Raw genomic sequence first — 12,117 nt, 5'->3', positions numbered from 1 at the left:
ACAAGACTTCAGTTATAGCTTGAACACAGCATGGTTTTATTAAGGGAAAGTCTTGCCTGACCAATTTGATTGGATACTATGATGTGGTCACAAAGGAACTGGATGCAGGGAATAACTTTGATATCATATATTTGGATCTTAGAAAGGCTTTTGATACTGTTGCACATGGAAGACTGCTGCACAAATTTGAGCAGTGTGGCATTGGAGGCAAATTGCTGCTATGGATAAAGGGATGGTTGAGTGGGAGAAGACAGAGAGTCGTAATCGATGGCCACTGCTCATCGTGCACTAATGTTATTAGTGGAGTCCCTCAGGGTTCAGTGTTAGGTCCATTGTTTTCTGTATTTATAAATGATATTGATGACGGTATATCAAACTTAATGTCCAAGTTTGCAGATGATACAAAGGTTGGCAGGGTTGTTAATGACACTAATGACAGTACGCTGCTGCAACAGGATCTAGAAAAGTTGTGCAGATTGTCTGAGAGGTGGCAAATGAAGTTTAACATTGGCAAATGTAAAGTACTACATATGGGAAGTAGTAACCCCAGAGTAATGTATCAACTCTGTGCACTACACTGACAGTAGTAGAGAATGAAACGGACCTGTGGGTAATTGTGCAGGCAGATGTGAAGTTTTCCTAGCAATGCAGACAGTCTGCAAGGGTAGCTCTTGGTGTCTTCTCAGTGATATACAGGAATTTTTCTAGCAGGGATAAGGTGATTATCCCTTTGTATAAAGCAATGGTCAGGCCACCCCTTGAGTACTGTATACAGGTCTGGAGGCCTCATTTTAAGAAGGATGTAGGAACGAGTACAGAGAAGGGCAACAAGATTAGTGAATGGAACGAAGGGTTGCTCTTACGAAGAAAGGCTTAAGTTTTGTAGATTACAGTGTCTGGAGAGTATAGGCTCTGCGAGGTGATCTGATTGAGGTATATAAAGCCTTGAATGGTTTGAGCATGCTCAATGCTGATGGGATTCTTCCTCTTGCTCAGAATAATCACCTGAGAGGTCATAAATTCAAATTGAGGAAAGACAATTGTAGGACAGATTTGCGGAAGTTTGCCTTTAGCCAGCGGGTCATTGATTGGTAGAACAGACTTCCATCTTTTGTTGTGGAAGTTGATAGCCATTTAAGGCTGAGCTGGACAGGTATTTGGAACGAACGGAGGAGTGAAATGGGAGCTTTTTTTTTTTTTTTTTTCTCTCTCTTGCATCATATGCCTCTATTAATGCTAATAATTGTAATAAATACATTTTTTAAAATGTTTATTTATTTAAATCTTACAATTATGTTCACTATACATTTAGCATTTTGTTTTATAAGGAACTCTATCTATTGGCAACTTTAAGAAATTATGAATGATTGTGATATTTGTTTCAGCGAATGTTCATAAATTGAACGTTTGTAAACCTAGAGTTGCTGTATTTATGAACATGTAGTGATTTTTTTTTTTTTTTTTTTGTTTCTTGCATGTAGTATTGCAAAGGATAAACAATACAAGCTGAAGTTTATTTGAGGTTTATTTTTATAAATACGTACATGAAGAAAATGACCAACCTGTCTGAATTCCAAAGAGGTCAGATTGTTGATGCATATTTAGCAGAGCTATTGGTGACTAAAACAGCCGATTTGTTGTTTCCAGAGTAACTGTGCTGAAAGTGATGTCTGCATTCACCGAGTATGGAAAAACAAAATATGAAAAGACCAATTGTGGCAACTAGTCACAGCTGACTGAAAGAGTCCCCCAGACATTGAACGGGACTCCAGCCCAAAAACATAAAACTACTGAAAGAGGATGCAAAGGTACAAGGAGCACAAAAACTGGATGCTTGATGATTGGACACATGGCATAGTTTCAGACAAATCGTTCACACTTTTTCTAATCAGGGAGAGTTTTTGTTTTGCAAATGCCAAAGGACATGGATATTCTGACTGTCTTGTGCCAACTGTCAAATGTGGCAGAGGATCAATAATGGTTTGGCAGCAATTGGTATTCTATATGTCCTGTCATCATATTGAACAGGCAAATTCTGCTACTGATTACCTTGATATTCTGAGTGACCAGGTTCATCCCATAGTGCAAACATTGTTCTCCTCAAACAATGCTGGGTCAAGATTATGATGTGCTCAATCGTGTGGTGCATTCTAGCCTTAGTTGCTAATGTGCCAATAAAATCCCAACCAACCAACCTAATCTTGTTTTGAAGAGTATGAAACTGAGGCTAAGCATCTTATATCGCCTGCACAATCATCAGATTTTGTTGCAATAAAACAAGCTTATACAGCGTTAATCAGGAGGGGGTGATATGGAAGTCACTTTCCATATCACCTGTCCGTCCCTAATAACAGTTTCTTTAGTTCTTCTTTAAATTTATTCTAACTACCACATATAGAACACCAGATGGAAGCTTATTTAAATAATCAACTACTCACTGGCCAGAAGGCAAATTTCTGCACCTATCCTGCAACCATCTTTCCTCAATTTGAATTTATGCTCCCTCACGTGTGTGTGTGTAGTCTGAGCAAGAGTAATGATTCCATTTGCATTGTGTTTACTCAATCCATTCAAAACCTTAAACCCCCTCAATCACATCTAATCTGATCTGATCTTCTGCAGGTGACTGGTCTCTACAATTTCCAGAACTTAAACCTTTCCTGTAAGAGTACCTTTTGTACCTTAAACCTTTTGTACCCCTCGCTATCCTTGTTGCTTTTCTGCGAACACATTACAACAGATCTACATCATTCCTCAAATAAGGCTTTCAGACCTGTATGCGGTACTCAAGATAAACTATTGCCTTATACAACGGGATAATTATCTCCTTATCTCCACTGAAAAAATTCCTATACATATATATCACTGATAAAACCCCTTAAGCTGTACTAGCAGCCTGTCTGCACTACACAATTACCTACCCAGGTCTTTTTCATTCTCTGCTACATTGAGTATGGTACCACACAGTGGGTATGTCATTCTGGGAATATTTCTACCCATGTGAAGTAGCTTGCATTTTTAGTGTTAAACTTGAATTATTATAACACAGCCAGCACTTTAGTTAACTTAATCATTTTTCTTAAATATGATTCTTCAATATGAGTTAAATGATATTAAGCATGTTAACATACATTTTAATTGCTAAACTGAAACAATAATTATTTTTTTGATATATTTATACATCAAGTTAAGAGCTATCAATGACCAAATTCATATCTCTCTCTCTGTCAGGCTATTTTATAAACACTTACTACCATTAATATCTGAACACCCTTCCACTGATAGTTCATGTCCTAGCCAAGAACCAGGTGACAGACACTACATAAGCAATCAGTCTGCACGTGATATTTCAACGACACTGCAAATCGTTAGATCTAATGATTGGAACGATTGGTAATATGATTGCAAATGGAAGCAGACTGGTGCTGAAATCTCATGAATCAACCCCGAAACCTTCAAAGCCGATAGAGCATGACAGGAGAGCCCTGCAAAAGAATCACCTGCTCATAAAGCAAGTCAACATTGTAGCATACACAAGGCCCTCAGTGAGACTACTGAAAAACATATCAGCACCTGTATGATACATATACATAGGATGCTGAATGATAGTGTTACAATGGTCATGCAGCTGTCCACAAGACTAATCACCAAGGCTAATGCCAAAAGCCATCTAGCTTAGTGTAAGGCCTGCCATTCTTGGAATACTGACCAATGGAAAACTGTACTTTGGAATTTTTTTTTTTTTTTTTTTTGTTTGGTAGTTATTGGCACATCGGCTTCTGTGGCCATAGTGCACCTCCCAAAGTTTTTTGCAGTACTTTGATCCAAGCCCGAAACGGGATTCGAACCCGCGACCTTTGGGTTGCCAGGCAGGCTTTACCCACCCGGCTAGCCCGGTCGGCTGTACTTTGGAGTAATGAGTCATGATACATGATCTACCAGTCTGGCAGTCATGCCTGGGTGTGGCAGATGCCCAGGCCAATACAGTCCAGCTAACTGCTAGACTGTATCAGCCGGACACTGAAGTTTGGTGGAGGCAGTGTGAGTCTGGGGCTGTTTTTCATTGTTTTTACTGGGACCATTAGTTGTTTTGGATAAACCCATGAATGCTCAGGTCAATCTAGATATTCTGGATAATAATTTGTTACCAATATTGCAGCATCATGTTATTTAGACTGGCCAGCCCAGACCTTGCCTTCAATCCTATTGAGAACCTGTGAGATGAATTGAATTGTGTTGCATGTATGCAAGGAGAGACTGCCCCAAAACAGAGCTGAACTGGTCGCCACACTGAAGGCTGAAAATATTAAAGGATACTTAAAAAAAATAACTGGCGGAGAGTGTTCTACAGAAACTAGAGGCTTTCATAAAGGTTATTTTTTTTTAGATATGCAGGTATCTGCATATTAACTGTAGGGCAGTGTATATATATATCATTGACTGTATATTATAGCTGTATTTTAAACATTAATTCAAATTTTTAAACTGTTGTTATTCTTAGTAATTTTTTTCCAAACTTTTAATTTAAAATATGTTACATAGCAGCCAATATTTGACTAAAATACCTGGGGATCAGGCATTTACAAGCAGGATGAAAACAGAAGATTTTTCAGAAAAAGAAGGAAGTTTCTATCAAGTCCACATCGCAGAAGAAATTAAATTTCACTCACTACATACAGATTTTATTTTAACTTAAAAAAAAAAAAAAAAAAAAAATAGGACTCTTTACCAATAACAGTACACTCTTCCAGATTAATTTACCTGACCATTTTCCACCAAATTTCTGTAAATTTCTGTTTGGATATGCTATTAGACATCAGCTGATTTTGATTGTTTCAATAAATATACAGGGCGACTCAAAAGTCTCCATACATAAAGGAAAATGGTCACTGAACCAAGACATTTTTGAATTTATTTGGGGACTTTTCTACACCAACATTTTAGAGCTGCAACAAAAAAAAAAAAAAAAAAAGCAGCAATATTATTACATTCCACATAAAGAAACCACTAAGCTGCAGTGATCACAATATATTGAAGTGGAATTTATTTAAAAATAACTGCTCTCAAGGGCAAAGGGAAGGAATATTTCTTTTGGTCCATTATTGCAGTTACATGTACACTGATAAAAGGAGCACAGTAAACAAATTTGAAATATTGGGTAACACCACTGCATCTGATGCACATAAGCATTAAGCAGCAGTAAACTGCTGTGCATAATGCATATAGGCAATCATTCTTAAGCAGACAATATATGAGTATGTGAAATGAACTGCTCAATTCTTTGGTATACTGATTGAACTCCAATCAGTATACCAACAGAATTAAGACTATTAACAGACTATTAACATCAATTATTCATTTTGGCCCAAAAGTAAATTTGCTTCTAACTATAAATTCAAAACTTTTACTTTTAAACCATTATTTACAAATTTTTGGAATTTTGAGGATTTTGGAATGTTTGGAATGTACTCTCTCAAAGACAGGTCGCACTTAAGTCCTAAAATACAAATATTATAGGGATATTAGAAACATGGTGCCACTTAGACATATGGTAAGTCCAAGTGTACACACAGGAAATACAGGACAGAAGAAGAGGAATAATGTTCTTGTGTAAGAAGTACTCAGAATCTAAGGCAGTGCTCTCAAGTGTAATATTGAGTCAGTTTGGTGTGACATAAGTACTGGAAAAACAAAAATGAAAGTAGGTGTATGCTGTAGGCCAAATAACTGTGATGAATACAAACAGCTATACAGACAAACAGAATGGGCTAGTAAATGAAATTTGTGTTATAATGGGGAATTTTAACTTTTCAGATATAGATTGAAACTTGTGAGCTGGTCACTCAAATAGTACCAAAACATTTTTAAATTTATTAGCTGACTTTTCTACATCAACATTTTAGAACTGCAACAAAAAAAAAAAAAGAAGCAATATTATTACATTACATATGAAGGAACCACTAAGTTCCTTATTTGCAGTGATCATAATATATTGAAGTGGGATTTATTTAAAAATAACTGCTCTCAAGGAATATTTCTGTTGCAAAGGTTACCAAAATGTGGTCTTAGACATTTCTAAGTTCTTTTCAGTGGGAGTAACTGATGCTGCTAATAACTGCACACTCTAAATGCAAAGTGTTCAGGGAAGTAATCACAGGTTACTAAGCTTTTTATACCAACTAAGAGATGTTCAAGACTTAGATCTAAATGTATATCAGATGAGATTAATGTCAGAGAAGAAAAATGCATGGATAATTATAAATTATCAGGGATACACAGAAGCCTATAGCAAGTACAAACTAGTCTGCAATCAAGTCACTATGGGTGTTAGGTAAGTTACAGCAGATGATGCCTTTGGATAAAAATGTAAAGAAAAATAGCAAAGAATTCTTTGCTTATGATACCACTAGAAGGAAAGGGAAGAAACACATTGGTCTGCTAAATATGGATAGCATAACTATTACTGATCCTCTTTAGCTTGCTGAAAATTAATGTACAATGTAGAATTTCAATAGAGCTTGTTATGAGCAAAGAGAAAGGGAGAAAAAAAAAATTATCTTTGATCTTACTACTGAAGATAGATGAAAGCTAAAACACAATTCAACTTGAATTCATCAGCAAAAGGAAAATTCACACAAGGAAAAACAAGAATAAAAATTTAACTAAATCCCGATTCTAATACTACTACTAATAATAATATACATATTTTAGATAATTATAAGCAATGTGCCACACAGACATCAACCTTTATGAAGAATAACAGTGAAGTTACAAAACCTTACATTCAGCAGTTAATAATTCAAATGAATACAGGATATTAACAGGAGTAATACAAAAGCTTAGCTTCCTTACATCATCTTTCCAGTTCAAATACATCCAATTCATCATTTACACTTTACAGGTGGAATGAATTAACTACAAATTGTAATTGTACATACTACCTAATAATATTGATACTACCTAACTTTGTGAAATGATGCCTTCATCCTGCTATACCCATTTACACACTAATTTCTATATACATAAATAGAACATTTACATAATTGGATGCTTCAAAAATGTAGTTTAAAGTATACCTTCTCCTGGTTCTCTCTGCACTTCCACATACAATATAGGAAATATACCTTGTCGGTTATCAATCTTTCCTTCATACCAATTAGAGTCTACTCTTCTTAGTAAAATCACTTCATTTCCCTAAAATATAAAAATATTTCATTATATCACTGGGAAACTTCCCTGAAATATAAAAGTATTTCATTGTATCACTGGGAAACTTTATATCTGCTTAAATCAGTCACACACAAGAATAATAATAAAAATATGCTTTAAAAAATAATTTTTGATTAATTAAAAATGAATATATTGTTTTCTTGAAAGTAAATTTATAATGTCTTAATCTTGTCAACTTCTTTGTGGAAGTAGTCCTTTAGCAATGCTCTATGGAGAAATATTTGAACTAAATTTCAGAAAAATTTCAGCCTAAAAGTGTAGATTGATTCATCTGAGCTTTACTATACAAAGGGGTAAGGATACAAATAATAAATAATCAAAATATCAGAATAAAAGATCTTTATTTAATGCCAGAAACCAGCAATTATCAGTAAAGTGTATAAGTCCAAACAATAATGAAAGGCATTAAACTGGAAGGAAATGTCAAAATCCACTTTCCCATCTTGAGGAAGAAAAGCTTACACCAGGATTCAAAGAACATCTCATGTTTATGCTAGGTAGTAACGCTTTGGGAGATTTAAATCTAAAACCCTTGTTTATTCCAAAAAAATATGATTGTTATGTAGAGGATAAATACAAAAGCATGGATGAAAAGGATATTTTAAGAAAGGCTCATAAAAGAAATTTTCAAGGAAGTGCCATTGCAAGGCTAATAACTTGGAACTCAAAGCATTATTACTAATTGGCTATACCCTTGGGTAAACAAGTTAACTTGGAAATTTCAAATGTACTGCATGTGGAAGTGGTGTTCTTTCTGTCAAACAACATCCCTTATTCAACTGATGGACCAGCAAATTTTAAGCTCTGCTATTTAAGACACACCTTCAAGGAACTGATTGAGGCAGCTGATGATCAAAATTGAGTAATTTAGGGAATTTTGCAAAGTCTTATTACATTATGTGAACAATTAGGGATGGAGTTTCCACAGTTTGGGATGGAGTGTCCACCAGTTATGTGAAAAGGTCAAAAAAGTCATGGAAGAATGTATGTTTTGAATGTTTTGAATTATTACAAGCCAGAGGCTTATAATAATTTGAAACATTCAGAAGAAAATGTACAAAATTCAACAGTTAATGACTTTATCTATCTCACCAATCAGCTAGGGATGGTCAAAGTAGACTGCACAACATGCAAGAATTACTTCAATCAGATAGGTCTGACTAATGAAGAATGGATGGAATTAGAATGGCAAAATCTTCAAAAAGGCCTCTAAGGTTGGGAGAGTACATATCCAGAATTTAAAACAAATACACCAACTGTTTGATTATAATGGTTTAATACTAGAAACTAAAATGTACCACACGATACTACACTGTAAAATGATATATGCAAAAAACTGATTTACAAAATAAATATACGATGAAACTTTAATATACAATAAAATATAAATAAATAAATAAAATATTTAAAATACAATAAAGATAAAAGCGATAAAACATTGACTGAAGCTTTCGGATGCTTCCGCCTCCTTTCTCAACAACAATGATCTTTAAGCAACACATCCTTAAGTAACAGGCTCACAGCACACGTGGTTGGCCAGGCACATGCTCAATATTTCTTCCATACGATCCAGAACCGGAAGCGGCTCGGGAGCGTGGAAATATAAAACGCTTGTCTTTTGCCAGGACCACAGCTTCTAGTAGGGGGTGAAATCGAACACCCCTGTCCCTATTCATACTATTGTTCTCAGACGAGCCTATCCACAGACTCTCTAGCCACTTACGGTCCCAGAACCTATGCGCCTGGTCAAGGATGACAGCATTCACCGGGGAGACCTGATGATGTTTCTCCCAATAATGCTCAGCAATGGCGGACTTATTGAACTCTGCAGTCTGTATAGCTCGCATGTGCTCCCCCAGACGGTCTTTTAGTCGCCGTCCTGTCTCCCCCCACATAACATTCCCCACAGTCCGGGCATTCGATCTCATATACGACCCCACTACTGGAATCCCCAGGAATGGGGTCTTTGACCTGTGACAACACTGTGTGCAACTTCCGACCCGGAAGCTGCACACAGCGTGTCTGAAAGTCACGTAGCATTCTTGAAACTCGATCTGACAAGCCCGAATAGTAGGGAATATAAACTGTGGCGACTGGAACAGACGGTATTTCATGATTAGGCTCCATGCCTCTATGATATTTATCAATGACCCTCTGGGGGTAACCGCATTTCATAAGATCCACTCTAACTCGCCCAATTTCTTTCTTTCTCTCCTCAGAGGTGCTACAATGCGTCCTAACCCTACCCAAAAGTGCCCTGGCCACGCTGTTTTTATGCTGGGCAGTCTGTGCTGACCTATAATGGGTGTACTGGCTCCTACACATAGGCTTCCTAAACACTGTAGTACTAAGCCTGGAGCCTACTCTACTCACCATTACGTCCAGGAATGGGAGGGAACCATTCACTTCCACCTCTGAGGTGAACTGTATAAAAGGAGAGAAATCATTGAGAAAGCCAACTACATCCTCTTCTCTCCCCTTTTGCACCAAAGTGAACGTGTCATCCACGTATCTCTTCCACTTGCACATAGGGAACTCCAAACTTGTAAAAACCCTATTTTCTAACTCTTCCATTGCCAGGGTTGCGACAATGGCGCTAATAGGAGAACCCATAGCTGTGCCGTGAACCTGTTTGTACATCACTCCTTTATACAGCAAAGTCGTACTCGAAAGGCATAATTCTAAACAACAGCATATATCCTCTACACTTAGGTGCGATCTGGTACTTAGGGTATCATCTCTTTGCAGTGCCACCTTTACACATTCCACCCCATGGGCTATGGGTATACAAGTAAATAATGACACCACATTTAGCGACACCATTATTTCATTCTCCCCTACATTTTGACTTTTAATGAAGTTCATAAAATGTTTATGGGCTGCCGAAAACACATAAGGTGGGGGTCCCGTTATGACCCATTGTTTCTTTTGTTGGGAGCCCTACCTATGCTTTGTCAAAATTCCTGGCGCAGCTGATTTCTCCTATAGTGGGACGGTCCATGTTTGTTGTTAAAGACAGTGTGGATTTTGTGAACTTCGTTAAAATCGATATTTACAAATGAAAAGCCTTTTGTAGCAATGGGAAACTGTGGGAGCGAAGTTAAAAAATATGTAATTAATGATATTGAAATTTCGCAAGATTATTTAATGAAAAAACTTTCGAGCCTACAGACCTGTAAGGCTCCTGGAGTGGATGGAATATACCCTATAATCTTAAGAGAGGCGGCAAGCGAGTGCATTGAACCATTGAGGCTAATTATGCGAGCATCACTAGACTCTGGGGAGATTCCCTTGGATTGGAAAAGTGCAAATGTATCTCCCATACATAAGGGTGGCTCTAAAAGTGAAGTGGGAAATTATCGACCTGTCAGTCTGACTTCAGTAGTAGGGAAAATCATGGAGGCAATGATCAAGGGTGGAATTCAGGATCATTTGGATCGAATTGAAATTCTCAAGGATACTCAGCATGGTTTTGTAAAGGGAAAATCATGTTTAACAAATCTGGTTCGCTATTTCGAAAGGGTCACTCACGAGCTGGATTTAGGGAATAATTTCGACATTGTTTATTTAGATTTCAGCAAAGCTTTTGACTCAGTCCCACATGAGCGGTTGCTTTATAAGCTGGAACAGGTTGGAATCACTGGGAAAATCCTTAGATGGATAGAAGGATGGCTTCAGGGCAGGAGGCAGAGGGTTGTGATAAATGGCTATTCCTCAGATTGGGTTGATGTAAGAAGTGGGGTTCCCCAAGGATCAGTATTAGGACCACTGTTGTTTTTAATTTTCATAAACGACATTGATGAAGGGATAGAGGGTGTGATGTCTAAATTTGCAGATGATGTTAAAATTGGTAGAGTAGTTAATGATTACTGTCAAGCTGAGCTTCTTCAGAGAGACCTAGATAGACTTCAGGAATGGTCAGAAAAATGGCAGCTGTGCTTTAATCCAACAAAGTGTAAGGTATTACACACCTGGGAAACAGTAATCCCAAAAAAACTTGTTCACTTGGTGGAGTTCAACTAAACCCAGTACTGGAGGAAAGGGACTTGGGTGTTACGAGATATGAAATTCTCTGAGCATTGTAAACAGGTTGCAAGGAAGGCCCATGGTGTCCTATCGATGATTTATTGAACTTTTGCAAGTAGAGATAGGGACGTGATAATCCCATTATATAAGGCTTATGTTAGACCACACTTGGAATACTGTGTTCAAGTATGGAGACCGCACCTAGAGAAAGACATTGAGCTTCTTGAAAGGGTGCAAAGAAGGGTAACTCGCCTGGTGAGATCGGCAAAAGGGCATCCTTATGAAGAAAGACTTCGAATATGTGGGTTGCAGAGTTTGGAAACTAGACACCTTAGAGGAGATTTGATTGAGGTGTTTAAGGCTCTGAGAGGCATCAGTAAAATGAATGAGGACAAAATTTTCAAGATTATAAATGATGCTAGAACTAGGGGACATAAATTTAAGTTACGGGGGGAAATGTTTAGATTGGACTTCAGGAAGTTTTATTTTAGCCAGCGAGTTATAAATTACTGGAATAAGTTGCCTTCATGGGTGGTAGAGGCGGACAGTTTGGGGAAATTCAAAGGTCATCTGGATAGTACTTTCGGGTAAGGGAAGCGCATAGGATGATAGGATTAATTTCCTTTTTATTTATTTTTTTATTTATTAATTATTATTATTTAGTTATTTATTTTATTTATTTTTTGTTTTTATCATTGTTTTGTTCGGATTTTTTTTTTTTTTTTTTTTGTGGCTGGTGCAGCATAAGCCATAGGCTTTCTTGCACCATACGGCTGTTACTAATACTAATACTAAAAAAAAAAAAAGTCAAAATGTAGGGGAGAATGAAATAATGGTGTCGCTAGATGTGGTGTCATTATT

At 37.0% G+C, this 12,117-nt stretch overlaps 1 protein-coding gene across 1 annotated transcript in view; it reads right to left on the bottom strand.

Moving 5' to 3' along the window:
* Positions 1 to 12,117, bottom strand: part of LOC150081620 (sorbin and SH3 domain-containing protein 2-like) — a 193,458-nt gene that overhangs the window by 90,471 nt on the left and 90,870 nt on the right. Inside the window, exon 6 of the mRNA XM_090379478.1 lies at positions 7,077 to 7,194. Coding sequence (XP_090235604.1) covers positions 7,077 to 7,194 — 118 coding nt within the window. The remainder of the gene's footprint in view (positions 1 to 7,076; positions 7,195 to 12,117) is intronic.

The sequence above is a fragment of the Mastigoproctus giganteus genome, chromosome 8 (assembly GCF_048544385.1).
Source record: "Mastigoproctus giganteus isolate SK-2022 chromosome 8, ASM4854438v1, whole genome shotgun sequence".
Classification (NCBI taxonomy): Eukaryota; Metazoa; Arthropoda; class Arachnida; order Uropygi; family Thelyphonidae; genus Mastigoproctus; species Mastigoproctus giganteus.
This window is presented reverse-complemented; position numbering and strand designations above follow the sequence as displayed.